Here is a 21,154-nt window from a genome sequence, read left to right as displayed (position 1 = left end):
TGCCTGTATTTTAAAAAGAAGAATGATCTCAAGTCAATAATTTAATCTTTTAGCACAAGAAACTAGAAAAAATAAGAGAAAAATGAACCTAAACCAACCAGAAGGAAAAAAATAATAAAGACTAAAAAAATAAATAAATAAAATGGAGAAGAGAAAAATAATTTTAAAAATAAATAAAACCAAAAATTGATTTTTTGAAAAGGCTAACAAAAATCAATAAACCTTTAGCTAGGCTGACCAAGAAAAAAAAGGATAAGACTCAAACTATTAAAGGAAGGATGAAATAAGGGACATTAACATCAAGCTTAGAGAAATAAAGAGGACTTAAATAGGATACTATGAACTAATATGTGCCAACAAATTAGATAATCTAGATTAAATGGACAAATTCCTGGAGAAACACAAACTACTAAAACTGACTGAAGAAGAAATAGAAAATCTGAAGAGAAATGGTAATCAAAAACATTTCCATAAAGAAAATCCCAGACCCAGCAAGCTTTACTGATAAAATCTATCAAACATTTAAAGAATTAATACCAATCCTTCAAAAAATAGAAGAGGAAACATTTCCTAACCCATCCTAGGAGTCCATTATTGGCCCCGGTACCAACACCAGACAAAGGTATCTCATCCACATATATAAACCAACAAAACACAGAATGGATATATACCAATATCCATTATGACTATTAATGTAAAAATACTCAACAAAGTATCAGCAAATGAATGCAGTGACATTTAAAAAGGATTATACATCATGACCAAGTAAGATTTATTCCAGATATTTTAGATGGGTTCAAAATAAGAAAATCAATCGATGAAGTAGTATATATCAATTAAATAAAAAACAAAAATCACATAATCATCTCAACAGATATAGAAAAAATATTAAAAATCTAACAACTTTTCATGATGAAAGCACACAAGAAACGAGTACTAGAAGGAAACTTTCTCAATCTGATGAAGGGCATCTCCAAAAAAACCCACAGATAACATTTTTCTTTTCTTTCCTTTTTTTTTTGAGACGTAGTTTCGCTCTTGTTTCCCAGGCTGGAGGGCAATGGCACAATCTCAGCTTACCACAACCTCCGCCTCCCGGGTTCAAGCAATTCTCCTGTTTCAGCCTCTCCAGTAGCTGGGATTACAGGTGTACGCCACCACGCCAAGCTAATCTTTGTATTTTTTAGTAGAGACAGGGTTTCATCACATTGGTCAGGCTGGTCTTGAACTCCTGACCTCATGTGATCCACCTGCCTCAGCTTCCCAAAGTGCTGGGATTACAGGGGTGAGCCACCGCACCCAGCCCACAGGTAACATTTAATGGTGAAAGATTAAAAGGTTTTGCCCTAAAATCAGGAACAAGACAAGGATGTCCACTCGCAGCCCTTATTTTCAAGATTGTATTGGAGCATCTATCCAGGGAAATTAGGTAAGAAAAAGATTTAAAAGCCATCCATATTGGATATGAAGAAGTAAACTATTACTATATGCAAACGACATAATATTCTACATAGAAAACCTAAAGAATTCATAAAAACGATTAAAGCTTAAACACGAGTTCAAGATTGCAGAACACAAGATCAATTTATAAAAATCAAATGAATTTCTATATGATAGCAATGAACATTCTGATAATAAAATTAAGAAGCTCCATTTAACCTAGTATACAAAATAAAATATGCAGGAAGAACTTAAAAGAATGAAAGAATAATGTATTAAAAACTAAAAAACCACATTAGAAGAAATTTTAAAAGACTTATGACACCTAAAGCACAAGCAACAACAACAAAAAATTAGATAAATGGGACTTAATCAAAATTAATAAAAAGCTTTGAGCTTCAAATGATATTATCAAGAAAATGAAAACACAACCCATTCTCTGTTTTCCCCACAATAATATGGACTGCATGATGTTACAGACTAAACTCTTTTTTCATTTTTATATTCTCACTGTTTGGCCCATTATGGAAACTCAATAAATGTTTATCAGATAGTTGTATAATCCATGCAAGGATGCATGAACAAATAGAAACAACTATACATGAATAAACCTGTAAGCCTTAGGTCTCCTTGGCTGCCTTTGAAGCTTGAATATGATGTTGCCACATGACATATATGTCACTCATATCTGTACAGGTTAAACAGAGATCTAACACTCACTGTCAGCATAGAAAATGAACTCTTGAGTCAGACTACTTGGTTTAAATCCAAGCCCTGCCACGTACTACATGTGCGACCTTGATAAGCCACTTAGTGGCTCTCTGCATTATTTTGGTCATTTGTAAAATGAAGATAGTAACTGTACCTACCTGACAGAGTTGCTGTAAGGATTAAATAAGTTTTTCTATATGCAAAGCACTTTGAACAGTGACAGCACATAAGTTCTATATAATGTTAGTCATTATTACTATTGCTACATATAATTTTAGAAACAAGGACAGTGTTATCTTTCTATTTTTAGAGGAAAAACCATCCATAAATAGTTTTGAACAACTTACTTATTTCTCTGTGTAAACTGATGACAAGCAGGAGCTAAGAATACCTTATAATGCCTCTAAGATTACTTATAGAAAAGATTTGTTCCAACTTTTGAGATAGAAACCCCTGAAGTTCAGCCTGATAACCATCTCATAGCAAAAGGTAGAATCTAGGACACAAAGCTTCCATACAACAAATAAAAGCCAGAAAAAAAATTTAATATTTTAAAGAGAAAACATGTACACAAAACATGTACACAAAAACATGTACACAACAACTTAGTAAATAGTAATAGAAAATAATAGAATAAAATACCTATCTTTAAAATAAAAGTCTTAGTATACAAGGAAAAAAAATCCCACCTTAAAAAATCTCTCTAATGAAGTTCAACTAAAAACTACTGTTAAAAATAGCAGGCTGGCTCCCGATCATACGTAACTCCTAGTATCTAAGCCCTTGTGTAAATCCTGCCTACACTGAATAGGGATAACTTGTGTAATAAATAGGATACCGTATAAATGTGACTTCTGAGGCTAGGTCATAAAAAGCACTGTATTTTTTATCTTGTTTTCTTGGATCACTTGCTCTGGAGGAAACCATCTGCTATGTCATGAGGACACTCAAAGCAGCTCAGTTGGAAAGGTCTCTTGCTAATAACAGCTGGGGAGAAACTGAGGCTTCCTGCCAACAGCCATATGACTGAGCCATCTCAGAAGAGGGTCTTCCAGTCTCAGTAAACCCTTCAGATGAGTGCAGAGCCAGCTGACATCTTAAGTGCAGCTTCATGAGAGACCCCAAGCCAGCACCACCCAACTTAGCTGCTCCCATATTTCCAGACCCATGGGCTGTGAAATAATAAATGTTTAATCTTTTAAACTAAGTTCTGAGGTAGTTTGTTACATAGCAAAGATGACTAATATAATAAGAGAGAAATTCCATGTGTCATCCAATCTGAAACATGACATACTTGAAAAGAGCTGCTAGGTCATATGGTAGAAAACATCTTTGCAAAAAAAAGTAAATGACACATGAGTTCATAAAGGGGACTTCCACAGGTCTTATGTTGAACAAGCACCTACAGTTTTGTGCACAATTTTTATTATAAGGCTTGCAACCTAAATGTGCTCTTAACAACTTTCATAAGAGACATAAAAAAGTATCTCAAACACAAAACAAAATTTCATTGTTATACAAATTTGAGGGGGTACTTTGACTTTAAATGAAGTAAGTTTCTCTGGACCCACTTCTAAATGATTTCTTTCTTATTTCTATGAATCTACTTTTAGAATATTTATTAATGGAGAATGTCATGAAACGAGACATGGAACGCCACGTAGCAGTTCATTACTTTGCCCCCCCTCCAACAGATGTAAATAAGTTATCTCTATCAAAAGGATTGACTTAGGTAAATTTATATTTAGGTCTAAGTTTAACATATATGATGAGTTTCTCTCTAGATGAAGAAAGCAAACGGCAGTACAAGGGCAGAACTACAGAACTTTGTCTTTTTCAAAGTTTTTATTTTTAATAAAAAAATGAGTATGACCAATATACACAGCAAGACTATTACAGACACCAGGAAATACTGATACCAAGGAAACATGGTACGCCTGTGTAGGCAACGAAAGATGTTAGAAAATTAGCACACATTACTGTGCCTGCCCTTAGGAAATACATTCTGCAGCAAAGTTCATCACCACAAACATGGCCACTCAGTAGGTTCACTGCCCCTTTGTAAAGGTGCACATGACCCTTAAGACCATCGCCCTCTCCCAAAGGAACTACAGTATAGATACAAATTTTATAAGAACAACAGAACCAGTAAAGGTATGATGAGCTGCAAAAGAAAGGCTTATGAAAAACCCCAAAGTCCAGACAATGCAGTACCTATATTTCATTACATGTGTATGTATGTGTATGTGTGTGTGTGTGTGTATGTGTGTGTGTGCACATATGTATATCTCCAAACTCTGAATTCTTCAATCCTAAGAAAAAGAAGCATTAGGGCAAATTTTAAATTTTATAGTAAATAGAGAAGGAGATAAACGGTAATCCCACTGACACCCTGGGTCCTTAGATTGTCTTAAAATGTGAGTATAACTAGGAACTGAAGATGTGGTAGGGTTATGAACTAGCCAAACCAGAGCCTAAGATACAGTTAAAAAAGAAAAGGCTTCCAAGTCATACCACTTTTCAAAGAATTGAATCCTCTGAGATCTTTAGATAAAAAGAATTTCATTAACTGATTCTATGCAGGTCCATTTACTGCCTCTCCATATGATCCAACACATTATATAGAATCTCAAGGAAAAAGATGGTGAGCGGAAATGACATGTTTTATTACTCTAGGATTTTTAAGTGTACATATTGAAGGCTATTGATAATTAGCTGCATAAAAACTTCACATATAGTAAATAAAAACCATAAGGCCAAGAAAAACCACAAATAAGAAATTTTGTTTAAAAAAGCAGTTTAAGAAGGTAAGGAAATATCCAAAAATTTTAAAGCTTACATAAGCCATATAAAACCAAATGGAATGGCTAAAGTGATATAATATTCATGAAAAATGGCAGTTGACAAATAAAAATACAAAATGAATTATGACATATATTGAGAAAGCAAAAAGTAAAATTTTTACAATTAAAAATAAATTACTAAACAAGGCCAGGTGCAGTGGCTCCCAGATGTAATCCCAGTACTTTAGGAGACTGAGGTGGGCTGATTGCTTGAGCCCAGGAGATCAAGAACAGCCTGGGCAACATGGTAAACCCATCTCTACAAAAAATACAAAAGAAATTAGCCGGGCATGGTGGTGTGCATCGGCAGTCCCAGCTACTGAGGAGGCTGAGGTGGGAGAATCACCTGAGCCCAGGAAGCTGAGGCTGCAATGAGCTGAAACGGTGTTACTGCACTCCAGCCTGGGCAGACAGAGTGATACACTGTCTCAAAAAAAAAAAAAAAAAAAAATTACTGAACAAAACAAAGCCACTTGTAAGCAATATTAGCTGCCACTAATTGTAAACGGTTATCATAAGATGTTCCACAGGGATCTAGGATATTTCTCCCAGTGCTTTGGAGATGTTATGGGTGGAAAAATTGAGAAGCTAAGTGGGCTGGTTCTGGAAGGCCTCCTCTCCTCAGTCAGAGTCATGCCTCTTTTATTTGTTTTATATATTGGCATGCTCTTTAAGATTGATCTAAAACAGGAGTTTCCCAGCTCCTCTCCCTTATTTGTTTTATATTTTAGCATGCTCCTTAAAATTGGACTAAAACAGGAGTTTCCCAGCTCCTCCCTGACCCCAAATGCTTGAATAATCCCACTTCACAATATTATAAACACTAACAATTATTTGGATGAAATGAAACCATAGAATTCTTTGACAAATCAAATAGAAGAAACCATACTGGGTATTATTAATTTCTTACGACCATAATTTCTTCTTCATTATTTATCTTCACTTCTAAATAGAATTTATTTATTGTATGAGACTATAAACTCATACACTGTAAGTGTGTATGAGAATATAAACTACTAGAGGGCAGGGCTACATGCACCTATTTTGTAGTACCCTCAGTACGGTCCAATGACAATTTTGGTGTTGAGTGTCTGATGTAATTGTTCTCCCTTGCATGGATCACAGAAGAGGAATAGTAACAAACATGTATAGTACATCTACCCTTTCACAGAGTTCTCACTGCATGTACCAAATAATAAAAGCTTTTTTGCTCCCACTGTGGCACATTTCAAAGTACATCAGCGCATGTGCTTGTGTGTTTGTTCAAGCATTAATGCCTGTGAAAGAAATGCTTCTCATCTTTGGGATATGAATTCTTTACAATTTTCCTAATAAGAATAAGAACATGGTATTTGTCTTTTGAAAAACATGAAGAACCCTACCGAGATCCTACAAATAAAAATAATATAACAGGATAAAAGTTTCTCTTTACTTTTCAAAGGGTGAGTTATGAAATGCAACGATGTAAAACAAAAAAAAGAGGCCGGGCACGGTGGCTCACGCCTGTAATCCCAGCATTTTGGGAGGCCGAGGTGGGCGGATCACAAGGTCAGGAGATCGAGACTGCCTTGGCTAACGTGGTGAAACCCCGTCTCTACTAAAATACAAAAAATTAGCCAGGCATGGTGGCGCGTGCCTATAATCCCAGATACTTTGGAGGCTGAGGCAGGGGAATCGCTTGAACCTGGGAGGCAGAGGTTGCAGTGAGCTGAGATCATACCACTGCACTCCAGCCCCGTGACAGAGCAAGACTCCGTCTCAAAAAAAAAAAAAAAAAAAAAGACAATAATTGAGAAAATCTGCAAATGTTATTTTGCTTTCATTGTTACTAAAATTTTTTAAAAGTTATATGTTTTATTTTAGATCACCTGAAATAGAGTCTTCACGGGAGTAAAGTTTTACAACCTGTTACACATTGTGTTCATTTTAAAAGTGCAATGCATTGAAGATATAAAGACTTTTTCATTCAACAACCAACATCTACTATCTGATTATATAAATGTAACAGGAATACATTTTACATAAACTAAAAATAAGTTGTGAAAACTAAAAAAAAAAAAATAGATATTTTCAGAGGTGAAATTTAGTAGTAGAAAATTTGGGGAAATCATACCTCATCAGTGTTGTAGATAATCTGAAGTCCCGAGGAAATCATTTCCACAAGGTAAAGGAGATAGAGTGACACTGCATTTATCTGCAACAAACAGAAACATTAAAAGGTTAAAGGAAACAACCAAAACAAGTTATAAAATTAATTAATTAAGGCTAAAATTACAAGTCATTTGCTCTAATAGTGTCATAAAACTATTTCCTTTCCTACTGTGAAATAAAGGTGTTGTGAATTTAGTTCATAATAAAAATCCCAGCTTTGTATGTAAAATTCTAAATTCTCAAATTCATTGTAATGGATAATACTGGATTAGGGAAACGGCTTCAAATAAAACTGTTAACAACTGTTTCTACATCATTTGTTTTCTTTACACGGCAAAAAGAACTTTGAAAAAAATAGGAATATATCATTTGTTTTTTAAGATTTATTTTCAAGCTTTGGGTCTAAAGTACTTCTACTCTACTTTGGAATAGTTTTGCCCCACGGGCAGTATGAAATGCCAATCCATCTCAAATACATGGAAATGGAAAAAGATATTTGGTAAGCAAGACACTATGATGATGCCAGTACCCCATAAACAATAGGAAGTGCATCTTGAAAACAGTCTTATATTCAATGAATACAGAATTTCTGTAAACAACTGCAGGAACATATTAATGTTAATGGTATAACATAATTTAAAACATGTTTATGAACAAATTAGTTTTATGAACAAAGGAGGTATTATTTTAGTGTATTAAAAATAGATATTTTATGATCTAAACAAAAAAATACTACTATCACTTTAACAAAAAAGGATACTCACAGAATCCTGAATGGGATGTGTGAATTGTCTCAGGTAAAGAAGCAGGAAACGTACGTGCCACAACAGGCACAACCCTTGTGTGGTTCATTTAAGGTGTCAATTTGACTGGATAAAGGGATACCTAGACAGCTGGCAAAGCATTATTTCTGGGTACATCTGTGAGGATGTTTCTGGAGGAAGCTGGCACGTGAGTTGGCTGTCTGAGTGGGGAAGACCTATTCTCAAGGTCGGCAGGTGCCACCCAATTGACTGGGGGCCACCCAGATGGAACAAAAAGGCAGAGGAAGGGTGAATTCTTGCTCTCATACACCCTTCTTCTCCTGCCTTTGGACATCAGAACTCCAGGTTATCCAGCTTTTGGCTCCAGGGCTTCCATCAGTGGCTCGCTGGGCTTTTGGGCCTTCATCCTCCAACAGAGAGTTACACCACTGGCTTGTATGGTTCTGAGGCTTTCAGATGTGGACTAAGCCACATTAGTGGCATCCTTGCTTTTGCAGCTTGCAGATGGCCTCTCGTGGGACTTCTCAGCCTCCATAATTGTGTAGGTCAATTCCTCTAACCTCTCCTTCCCTCCCTCCCTCTCTCTCTCTGTCCCTCTCTCCTCTCCTCATCCTATTAGTTCTGTCCCTTTGGAGAATCCTGACCAATACACCTTGAAAACACAATGCTAAATTTAAAAAGCCAGTCACAAAAAGATCATTTATTGTATATGAAACGCCAAGAGTAGGCAAATCCACAGGGACAGAAAGACTGGTTGCTGCCTAGAGCTGGGGGGCTTTGGAGAATATAGGGAATACAAAGTTTCTTTTTGCAGCCTAATGGGTACAATGTTTCTTTCTGGGGTGATGACAATGTTCTAAAATTTATAGTGATAATGGTTGAGAAACTCTGAATATACTAAAAACCATGAAATTATATACTTTAAATAGGTGAATTACATGTTACGTGAATTGTATCTCAATAAAACTGTTATTAAATAAGTAAATTTTTAAAAAGGCAGTGAAAAACTTTCAGCCAGGAAACTGTAAGCCTGAGTTAAAAACAAAGAGAAAGCAAGATGTAATTTTGTTTCCATAGAATTCTAACACAGATTATTTCCCTCTGACAGCCCCAGTGGCTATGTCTCCCATGACTCTCCTCCAGCCCAACTGAGTAACAGATGGAAAATTGGGGCAGAAAATTATTGGTGCCCTGGAGGCTTTGGGCAGAGGAGCCCAGGGCTTGGCACTGCTGGTGGCCCTCTGAGGAACCAGGCTGATTCTGGGTGTCTCCTGACTTCCTGGCAGTCAAGAGTCCATTGGATATCAGGGTCTTGTCAAGGTCCAAGTGGGCCACACAGGAAGATGCAGTAGTCTGGTTTTAGGTTTTTTAGACTTACACTAACATTTTTGTGACTCTTCTTAAAACATGATTGCATGGTGAGAAGGGTTTTATCCCACTGCCAGGCTCCCCTAGATGTTCTCTTACAGCATTGACACAAGCCTGTCAAAAATGACTTCAAAGAAATTTCACTCCTATGGGCAGCCTTTTACAGGGACCTCTAAGAGCTCTCTGCTCTGACTTGTGGGATGCTTCTGTAAGAAAATGTCAGTACATGGCAAGTTGTAAAGGGACTGCCACATAACAGGTTGACCAAAATTTATTTAAGGCCAACTATGTGCCAAGCACTGAGCTGAATCTGGGATACAAAGATAAATAAGCTATTATCTTCTGAAAACCCTACTTCTGATAGCAAACATATTTATCAAAGGAAACGGCACATAAAATCTGATTAAAGGTTAAGGTTGAGAAACTACATATTCATGTAACACTAACTCTCCAAGGAGCTGTTTACAAATAAGTACAAGAGTTTTTCCTGCATATAAATGAGAGCACCGCACTTTCTGTGTTTAGAGAAGACATACTAAAGTAAGACATTTCAGGTATCTAAAGTGAGAGGGACTATAAAAAGGAGATACTCTTAATTTAGTAAGGAATAGATGAATAGTTAAGTACTCTGTCCCAAAGACAGAGAACCAAATGATGAGCAGAAAATCAATTAAACATAAATAGAATATATTTGTATCCCAGAAACAACAGACTGTCCAGCTAAAAAACAATACACTGATGTGAGAGGGGAATAAAATGAAAAAAATATATCTAAAACCTCCAGTGTGTTCTAAGCATAGGTATAAAATTTAATATATTATATAAGACAAGATTTATGGACTTCAGAAATACCTTTTGGAATTACATTTCAGTGGCATGTTTTTAGCTTTACTGAAGGATGATACATTAAGAAATGAACTGCTGTGTAACAAAACTGATTTGCTATTACACCACTGTGAACTGTCTTTTTTCCCCTAGTTCCTAAATGTTGAAATTCTTCTAAATTTGATAACATGTAAAAACTTTCGTCACTGAAAGAACTGTAGGCTTCCTTCTTTTGCACATAAATAATTTTATAATCTATCCATTTACCCTTTTTGCTTGAAGACCAAGAATTCACTCGGATTTCATGTTCAATTGCCACAACTAACTCAGCCCTGGTGGCTGCCATTTCACCTTCTTCTCTGTTTCAGGGTTGATTCTATACTTCTATTTTGAACAATTCATAGAATCTAATTTGAAAATTATTTTTTAACAGCCTCAAATCTTCTATGACAGGGCTCCCCCACCCCTGGGCCACAGACTGCTATGGGTCCACGTCCTGTTTGGAATGGGGCCGCACAGCAGGAGGTGAGCAGCAGTGAGCAAGCATTACAGCCTGAGCTCTGCCTCCTCTCAGATCAGCAGTGGCATTAGATTCTCAGAGGAGTGCAAACCCTATTGTGAGCTGCACATGCCAGGGATCCAGGTTGTGCTCTTCTTATGAGAATCTAATGCCTGATGATCCGAGATGGAACGGTTTCATCCCAAAACCATCCAGCCCCTACCCCATCCGTGGAAAACTTGTTTTCCACAAAACTAGTCCCTGGGGCCAAAAAGGTTGGGGATCACTGTTCTATGCTATATAATATAAGGAGAATAAAATGTATAATCTCTTTTTACCTGAAGATGACCATATTCCTCATAGGAGAGCAACTCATCTCCTGTATGCACATTGAAAACAGAGTGAAGACATGTTGTTGGGCGTGGATCCTGCTTAAACTGCTGGACCTAGAATGAAATATAAAATTAAACAACATTAGTAATTCATAAACTTATCCAAGACTATAGATTAAAAGCTATTTTTCATGAAACTTTTTAATGAACAAAGCTAAGGCAGAGGACCGAACAAAGCAGAAACGTTACCTTTTCTCAAGAAAAAATACAAAAAGTTCATAACTACTAACTTGATAGAGTTAACATGATTCTCAATTGATATTTCACACGCACAGCAACTCAGGTATAGTATGGAGCAGGTTAATGTAGTAGCAATGGCTTTTGCAATGTTTTGCATCTTATTTTGTTTTAGAGTAAAATTCTGCTTTATGTTGTGAGACAGGATTTCAGTGATTGTATTCCACTGAACTGTTATTTGGAAATGCCTACATGACACTCATAATGAAAAAGGACCACAGGCCAATTCTAGTTCAGTAAGTGTTCAAATTTCAAATACAATTTCTTTCTCTAAGGGTCGCAAATTTTAATGTATGCTACTGTTAACATGCTTTCATTTCCCCTTCCATATATATTGTACTCTCATTACTAAGGCACCAACTCTAAGAGAATATAGGCCATGCCATTATTTATTAGCTAGACATAAAATTTTACCATTTTAGAATAAGTAAATACCTAAATAATCCAACAGAAAAACTCTGGGGACCAAAAAATCCACCCATTTCTTTACGGCCTGTTCAATTCAACATGGCAAACATTTACTGATGCCAATGATGTGACAAGTACTGTGCTAATTCCTGGAAGTCTGAGATAAATAAGAACAAAAAAATGAATTCAAAGATATATACCTCCAGGTAAATGCAATAATTTACTTCTCTTTTAAAGAGAAATAAGTGATGATAATACCTAAGTGGTTGCAATCTTGCCTTGTTTCAATTCACTATGAAACTATATAGAACCATCTTTTCTTCTCCATCTTTAAAAATTCTTCTTCTCCTTAAAATACTATCTTAAAAAAAATCTTCTTTTATACTTTTTGAACCCTCACCAAAATTCCTTCCTCTGGACTCCCACATCAATGCAGTTGTCACTCAATTATTTTTCCTGTTTTATACTTTTACTAGCTGTGTGTATCTCCCTGTGAAATCATATAATACACATTTGGTCTACCTTCCTAGTTCTGGGCACACGGCTCCAAGAACCCTTCGAATTTCCTGAGCAACAGGGGCAAAAAGAATGTCATTTGTTCATATAAGTCCCTATCAACCATACCTGAGTTTTTGCTAATAATGTGACTCTTGATAGGTCCCTAGATAGCTTCAAGATGGGGGACTGATTGACAGAGGAACCAACCAAGGGATCAGAGGGTTGGAACTTTCAGCTCCTCACCTCCACTCCTTACTTCAGGGGACGTGCAGAAAGGAAAAGCTGGTGATTGAGTCAATCACCAATAGCCAGTGATTTAATCAATCATGCCTACATAACATGGTTGCTATAAAACCCTAGATGATGATGTCTGGAGGGCTTCTGGGTCAGTGAACACATCTGCATGCCAAGAGGGTAATGTACCCCAGATACCACGGGGACAGATGATCCTGTGCTCAGGACCTTCTGCACCTTCTACCACTTCATCTGGTGTTTGCTTATATCCTTTAAAACAAACTGGTAATAGTAAGTAAAGTGTCTCCCAAGTTCTGTGAGCTGTTATAACAAAGTATTGACACCAAGGAATTATTATAGCCAAGTCAGAGAGAATTGTGGGTAGCCTGGGGATCTACTACTTACAATTGGTGTCGGAAGCTGGGGGTAGTCTTGTGGGACTGAGTCTGAACCTATAGGATCTGTTTTAACTCCAGGTCATTACTGGAAGAATTGCAACAAACTGTATATACCCAGTTGGTGTCTCAAATTCGAGAACTGCTTGGTATGGAAAATCCACACATTTGGTGTCAGAAGTGTCGTTAGTAGAGAAACAGTATTGCTGTAGAGTCCCAGTATCTTGTAAGCTTCTAGAAGCTATGCTGTCCAACATGGTAGCCACTAGCTACATGTGACTAATTAAATTAAATTACAATTAATTATATTAAATTAAATAAAAAATTAAGCTCTTCAGTCACAATGGCCACATTTCATGAAATCAATAGCCACATGTCACTAGTGGGTACTGTATTGCTCAAGAGTAATATGGAACATTTGTATGCTCATAAAAAGTTCTATTGGGCAATATTGTTCTAGAGGGAGGTTACATCTTTACCATCTCCAAGTGCCCTACACAAACAAATACAGCCCTCCTTATGATTAAAGAACCTAATCAGCAAAATAAAAGTCTGAACCTATCAGTATGTAATCAGGACCTAGAGAATGGGTACAGTTAGGGATGTAAGTTCTCTACTGATAAAGTGACAAAGCCATCTGGTGTTAATTCAGAGAAGATGACTATCCCTTCTCAATATCTGAAACTGCTGGCAGTAATCTGAACCTACACAAATAGAAATCAATGTGGTCACTCTTTTTGCACTATTATCTCGAAGTCCTGAATATTATGCTGAGCTCCTATATAAAAAATAGGTAAAATTGAAGCAAAACACATTTTAACCACTTGATACAGATCTAAAAGGATAAGGTTTTATCAGTTTAATAAAGTGACTCCTGCAGTTGACAAGGTGGTGTTTGTCATTTGTCTTCAAGACATGCAAGAACCCAGCAGGACAATTTATATTCAATCACTATGTCAGGGGAAAAGCAACTACTAAATGATTAAAGTTGCTCAAATGGGGGATTACATAAGTACATTTTGAGTTTTAAAGCCATTAAAAGACAAGTAATTTAAAATTTCAGAAAAAAATAAGGTCCAAAGTATAAGCTTTGAAGATTAACGGGGCATGCTGTATGTCAATTACAAACAAAAAGTTCTCTTGAAAGCAGTCAAAAACAAGAGGATGCTAATTAGTATTTTGTATGATTCTGGCATCTGGCAAGTAAAAATAAAGATAATAATTAAAGCAAAAGTTTCTAGACTAAAATAAATCTAGAATAATGCCTCTTCCACTCATATTTTGCTTAGATTTTTCCTGAAAACTTTTATTATTGTGAATAAACAGTTTATCATTTGGGAAGAGGTAATTGAATATTTTGTCATTCATTTTTAACTTGTAGCCTTAAAACATTCATTTGGAGAAAAAAATCTTCTCATAAGGGAATCCTGGAAAAATAAATTTTATAAAAGTTAATGATTTCTCATTAATTAGAAACTAGCATTTAAAAAAAATTTTCAGTAGATAGATACAGCAACATTTATAGCCTATTATAAAGCAAATGTCTGCCCTCCAAACTAATTGCAGATTGAATCAACTCTGAAAAACTCTGAATGCCTCTCCGTAAGCAGAATTATAAAAGACAGTAAATAAGAGAATAGGTATCTGCACACTGAGAGGTAAAACATAGCTGACATTAATAAGCAGGCATTAAGATAAGTGTCAAGACAATAAAACCCAGAAAACAGACTGCTCTAAATTCTTTAAATAAATCAAGAATAAGTCTTTGTATTCACTCAAATTCGTAATCAACTTAAAATATCTCTTTTAGCTAGTATTTTTAGAAAATACCTCAGGAAGCATGTTTTATGATGAGAAATCAATAGAAGTGGAGAAGGGAGACTTTCTAGGTCATGATTTTACTTCAAAAGACAACATGAGGCTAGAGGTCAAACAGTGAATGAACACTACAAATGTGCTTTGCTTCAGTTTCAAGGGAAGACCAACACAGAAATATTTCACATTTTAAGATATGTTTATATTTCCTCTTGCAACAGTATTGTAAAGGAAATGGCCAAGACTGGAGGAAAAGAACGGCAAGCAGCAACAAGATGTGAAGGTATGGTGAGAGGCTTTGAGCTGGGTGCATGCTTCAATCTCCCTGAGTCAGTCCCTCACACTCATATGCACTAGAATAATATACTCCTTACATTTCATATTTACATTAATGGTCTATATCATAGCTACATAGGAAAGAAATGATAATCCCTTGTAATTTAAAGAATGTAAGATAGCTTAACTGGGCCAGACATGGTGGCTCATGCCTGTAATCCTAGCACTTTGGGAGGTCGAGGTGGAAGGATTGCTTGAGCCCAGGAGTTCGAGACCAGCTTGGGCAACCTAGTGAGACCCTGTCTCTATTTTTAAAATTAAAAAACAAAAACAACCTTAGGTCACACTCAAACTGTATCAAAAGAAAACATATTACAATTGTGATGACTGGTTAATAAGGTTGAGTAAGAAATGCCATTATAAAGTCAAAACACCTTTGTAAAGTCAAATCTCAGTAGAAAAGGCCACTAACAATTGGCTAATGGCCAGGTGCTAATGGTCTACATCATAGCTACATAGGAAAAAAAATGATAATCCTTTATAATTTAAGGAATTTAAAGTAGCTTAAGTTGGCCAGGCATGGTGGCTCACGCCTGCAACCCTTGCACTTTGGGAGGCTTAGGTGGAAGGATTGCTTGAACCCAGGAGTTCAAGACCAGCTTGGGGAAACATGGAGAAACCCTGTCTCTACAAAAAATACAAAAATTAGCTGGGTGTGTTGGTGCATGCCTGTAGCCCCAGCTACTTGGGAGGCTGAGGTGGGAGGGTTGATTGAGCCTGGGAGGTCAAGGCTGCAGTGAGCTGTGATTACACCACTGCATTCAAGCCTGGGTGACCCAGAGAGACCTTGTCTCAAAAAACCAGCCAAACAACAATAAAAAAACCAACTGGCTAACCGTGCCACAAGGAAAAAACCTTAATCCAAGCTTGTCAACCCGCAGAGCATGACAGCTTTGAATGCAGTCAAGCACAGATTCGTAAACTTTCTTAAAACATTATGAGATTTGTTTTGCAATTTTGTTCTTTTTTTAGCTCATCAGCTACGGTTTGTGTTAGTGTATTTTATGTGTGGCCCAAGACAATTCTTCTCCTTCCCATATGGCCCAGGGAAGCCAAAAGATTGGAAACCCCTGCCTTAAACTAATACATTATTAGACTTCCTTCTGATAATTCTACTTTGTCAGCTTGTTTGGCAAACCCATGAAAGTCATGATTTTGATTTTCACAATGTGTCCTAGACAGAAAAGTTGAATTCATAAAGACATTATGCATTCATGAAATGATACAAATGAAATAAACAATAACATCTCACACTTAGGAAAAAATTAACTTTAATCACAATTATTTCAACATAACATATGACATACTAGTTTAATTCCAGTATGTCAATCTGTGACATACTACTTTATTTCAAGCATCTGAAAAACCTTTGCAATATTGATTTGTACAAATCTCAATAGACAAATTAAAGGTTTTTCATATGTCTCTATTATCAGCTTATGAATAAATATACTTTTTCTCTATAACATTTTCTTGTGGCCATATTCTGGTAGCAGAATATTAATGATTTTTTTTTATTTTGACTTGAATTACAGGCCTGAAGAAGAAGACTTGTTATCACTCTTTTTATTATTTTTTTCTTTTTTTTTTTTTTTTTTTGAGGCGGAGTCTCACTCTGTTGCCCAGGCTGGTCTCGAACTCCTGACCTCATTACCTGTCTGCCTCAGCCTCCCAAAGTGCTGGGATTACAGGCGTGAGCCACCATGCCCAGCTTATTATTTTCTCTTTTTTCTTTTTTTTTTTTTTTTGAGACAGTTTCCTCTCTGTTGCCCATGCTGGGAAGCAATGAGATCTCAGCTCACTGCAACCTCTCCCTCCCAGGTTCAAGTGATTTTGTGCCTCAGCCTCCTGAGCAGGTGGGACTATGGGTGCGCACCACCAAATCTGGCTAATTTTTGTATTTTTGGTAGAGACGGAGTTTCACCATGTTGGCCAGGCTGCTCTCAAACTCCTGGCCTCAAGCGATCCACCCGACTCTGCCTCTCAAAGTGCTGTGATTTTAGGCGTGAGCCACCATGCCTGGCCTATTATTTTCAAGTGCAAATTAAAACAATATGTTTGTATGATAAAAAATATACAAAATATTAAGTGATCAAAACTGCCTGCAAAGTTACTTGTGTGCATCTCTGCTAAAATACAGAAGTTGGAAACACATCTGAAACACAGGGTCTAGAAGGGAAAGGGAATACTACTAATGATAACGACACAAATATTTACTGTATGTTCACCCGGTACCAGCCCTTGTGCTATGTGCTCTCTCTCATCCAAGTACTGACCAGGCCTGACCCTACTTAGCTTCTGGGATCAGACGAGATAGGGCGTTCAGGGTGGTATGGGGGCAGACACCATGTTCTCTATACATTCTCTGCCCTTCCCCACCCCCACCCATTCTGACTTCCGTGGCCGCCCTCCTCCTGTATCAACCAACACCTTTTCTGGGGTCTGATGAGTGTGTGGGCATTGGGCACCTTAATCCGGCATTCGGTTCATCCCGCAGAGCCAGGTCTGCTTACCAGAGGCGGCCCACTAGGCACTCACATTCCATACCCGGCTCCATACACCAGCAAGCCGGGCTTCTTACCCAACTAAAGTGTGAGAGTAGGTGGAGATCCTTTGGGTCGTAAAACCTCCAATCATTCACTTTACAGATGAAACCATGTGGGGTGGGTTTTGGAAGAGTGCCAGCCATCCTGAGAGAAACCTCGGAGGGAACCAGCCACTAGATGGTTCCATCAGTCTTTCACCCCTATACCCAGGTTGGATGACCAATTGATTTACACATCAGGACTGCTAGGGACTTCCACTAGTTTCCTCCAGCTTTGCCCTGACCAGGCACAGTTCATCATCTTTCAGGTCCTAACACGTGCCCTGGTGCTCCACCTCTGGGGCACCGCCCTGGGTGAGATGGGCCAGTGGTGCACCCTCAGGGGACTGGAGAGGCCTCGGGATCCCACCTCAGCCAGTGAGTGCACTGGCCTTCACCTTCACTGCGCCAAGGCGGCTTTCTTGCAAAACACTGACTCACCCACATGAGTTATTTCTTAATTCTTACAAAACCTAATAAGGGCAGTATTACTGGTATCCATATTTAACAGATGAAAAAAACGGGGCACATGTAAATTAAATAATTTGTCCAACATCACACAGCTGGAAACAGACTGGAAACCAGTACATTCATTTATGCAGATTGTCCTGAAAAGAGTTAATATAGTAGGCCTGAGACTGCTAACCACAGAAAGAATTGTTTGTAAGGTTGCCCCTTGGCTGATATGTGGACACTCAGATCATGAAAGGGTTTCCACTATTCCCTCACAAGAGGGGCTAAACCTAAATGTAAACCTAAAGTGTTTACATTAACAATGTGGTTGATACTACACACCTGGTTTCCTTCTGGATGTCTGGAACTTTGGTGAGTGCTAGACAGAGGATACCCACGTGACCAACCACTAACAAAAACCCTGAGCAATAAAAATCTCAAGCTTCTATTGAACTTCCCTGACAGACATTTTACATATGTTACAATTAGTCACAATCAGTTGCTGCGGGAATGAAGTGCATCTGTGTGACCCCACTGGGGAGGACTCCTAGGTGCTGGCATCTGGCTTCCTCCAGACTGTGTTCCATGCACCTTGACCCTTTGCTGATTATGCTTTGTCTCCTCTCATGTAATAAACCATAGCCACAACTATGACTATCTGATGAGTCATGTGAGTCCTCCTAATGAAGCATCAAACCTGTGGATGGTCTTAGGGACCCATATGCATTGATGTACACATATGGGCACTTACTATATTAGGACCTGGGATCACAGAGATGTAGGTAAGTAAGGGAATAGCCATTATGTTTGTACAGAGCTTTATAGTTTTTTAAATGTTGTTATGTATATTATTTTCTTTAATTTCCACATAACGCTGTAAAGCTGTTGTCTTTTTTTTCTTTTTGTTTTTTGAGACAGAGACTTGCTCTGTCGCCAGGCTGGAGTGCATTGGCATGATCTTGGCTCACTGCAACCTCCGCCTCCCAGGTTCAAGCGATTCTCCTGCCTCAGCCTCCCGAGTAGCTGAGACTACAGGTGCACACCACCATGCCCGGCTAATTTTTGTATTTTTAGTAGAGACAGGGTTTCACCATGTTGGCCAGGATGGTCTCGATCTCTTGACCTCGTGATCCGCCCACTTCGGCCTCCCAAAGTGCTGGGATTACAGGCGTGAGCCACCGTGCCTGGCCTGTAAAGCTGTTTTCTAAGCCCATAATTCCTAGCCTTTTTGTATGTAAATGAATGAAGTGTTACATTTTTAAACTAAAGTTCACTTAAGCCAGAGCAATTCACATGTCCAAAAGTAATTCTGACAAGGATATTCTTTAATAAAATATTGGTTAGAATTATCGATATTGTGAGGTTCCTGAGAAACTGGGTCTTTATCAAGCAACACCAGATGCAAAACACAAACAAATCCAAGTCTAAATAACAATTCTCAATCACCTCTTGCTTAAGGTGTTCCTTCAATCTCAGGATTTCAAACCCTGGGCTAGAATGGCAAAGGCTGTTAACCTATCTAAGCCGCCCTAGGATGTGGCTTTCCCTTTGAAAAGTACATTCTTCCTCAGAAGAAACCATTGCGATACTAGTTAAATTAAACCTTCAGAATGATGGGAGAATTCCCGTCCACACCACAGTGTTTTACCTTATCGGCCTGACGCATATAGCAGTAGAGAATTCCTCTCATGCATTTTATAGCTGAGTGCTCCAGCTCATGGGTCCTTCCCTTGTCATCATCAATTCGCCTGGGTGAGAGAGATAACTCATGAAACAAATTGGAAATGCATTTGAAAACGAAGCAGAGCTTTTGATAATTAAGTATTTAACTATCTGGCTAATCCTGTGTTCTGGTGACATCTACCAATTCTGTCACAGTGAAATTTCATTTTCCCAGCAAAAGTAGAAATGCTGCAATGAAAAAAAAATCCTATGATGAAACTTAGGCAGATTTTTCCTTCTTTCAAGGAAGTAAGCCAACTTCTTTTAAAAATAGTATACAATATCTCTACAGCGATTTGGCTGAAACTTGAAAGAATATTTCTATTGGAAAAAAATCCACCAACAGATTGTTTTAAATTCACTGTTATGAACTAAAGCCGATTTTTATTACCTATCCCTGTAGGTTATGCAATGGCCGCTTGGATTTAATTAGTAGCCACAAGTTAAGGTAGGTGCTGCCTTTCTTTGCTCTGCAGTGTGTTCAATACCGTCAGAGCAGGCATTTAGTCATAGTCAAGGATGCCTTCCTTCAACTAAACACACATCCAGGATGATACATGATGTATTTTGGCATAAAGCTTTATATTCTTTGGTTTTAATTTAAAATCAATTGAGCATATTTTACATCTCTTGCTTTTAAAAATAAAGAACACCTAAAATCTAACTATTTAGTTTAATAGTTAGATTAACCTAAATACCTTAACCAAACCTAGTTTGGTTAAGATGTTTCTTCTGTCCACAAGTTGCTTTTTATTATAAATCAGTAACTTTCCAAAGGTGGATGAGAATCACCCACTACTAAAAAATAAAAGTGATTTATTCATTGTGTCACTTAATCTTAACTAAAAATATCTGGCAATCATTCTCACATGATTAAAAAGTATCACTTCTCTCCTTAAAAAGTATATTATAATTACCTCCCAGTTAAATCATAGATTGCATATACCATTCACTATTGGGAAGAATGATTATTATTTTGACATAGTATGGTAAATGTCAGTAAAAAGTAAGTTATTCATCATTAGCACATCACACCTTCTTTTTCATGCTGGCATTGCACAAAAATTAGCATGAATTTGCTCTATACAGTACTTTTCCCCTTGAGGTCAGACACAAGTGTTTTAATAGAGGCATATTCTACATAGATAGTGTGCCTGCAAAATGAGGACTTTAAAGTCTCTATCTGATGTTAGAAGCATTCTGGGAAAAGGTTAATATCTGACTTTTGTCCATATGCTGCCTATTCTCTTGTATTTGTTAAAGCAATTTTCTTGTAAACATTTTATTTAGAAAAATTTCAAATCTACAAAAAAGTTAAAAGGATGCTATAATGAATAAGCCTTTTGGTCGTCACTTAGATTCACCATTTTAACATTAGCTTGCATTCTCTATAATATTTTCTTCATTGTTTGAAAGTAAGCTACGAACATCATGACCCTTCACTCCTACACACTTCAGAAGTATCTCTAGAAAACAAGG

At 37.3% G+C, this 21,154-nt stretch overlaps 1 protein-coding gene across 15 annotated transcripts in view; it reads right to left on the bottom strand.

The window, feature by feature from the left end:
* The window catches only part of PHKB (phosphorylase kinase regulatory subunit beta), a 240,879-nt gene that overhangs the window by 179,422 nt on the left and 40,303 nt on the right, over positions 1-21,154 (bottom strand). For all 15 annotated transcript variants that reach the window (XM_063797099.1, XM_009430740.5, XM_063797100.1 and 12 more), the window contains 3 exons: positions 19,602-19,701; positions 10,940-11,047; positions 7,108-7,188 (listed from right to left, as the gene is read on the bottom strand). In XM_063797099.1, coding sequence (XP_063653169.1) covers positions 7,108-7,188; positions 10,940-11,047; positions 19,602-19,701 — 289 coding nt within the window. The remainder of the gene's footprint in view (positions 1-7,107; positions 7,189-10,939; positions 11,048-19,601; positions 19,702-21,154) is intronic.

Source organism: Pan troglodytes, chromosome 18 (genome assembly GCF_028858775.2).
Source record: "Pan troglodytes isolate AG18354 chromosome 18, NHGRI_mPanTro3-v2.0_pri, whole genome shotgun sequence".
Lineage (NCBI taxonomy): Eukaryota > Metazoa > Chordata > Mammalia > Primates > Hominidae > Pan > Pan troglodytes.
This window is presented reverse-complemented; position numbering and strand designations above follow the sequence as displayed.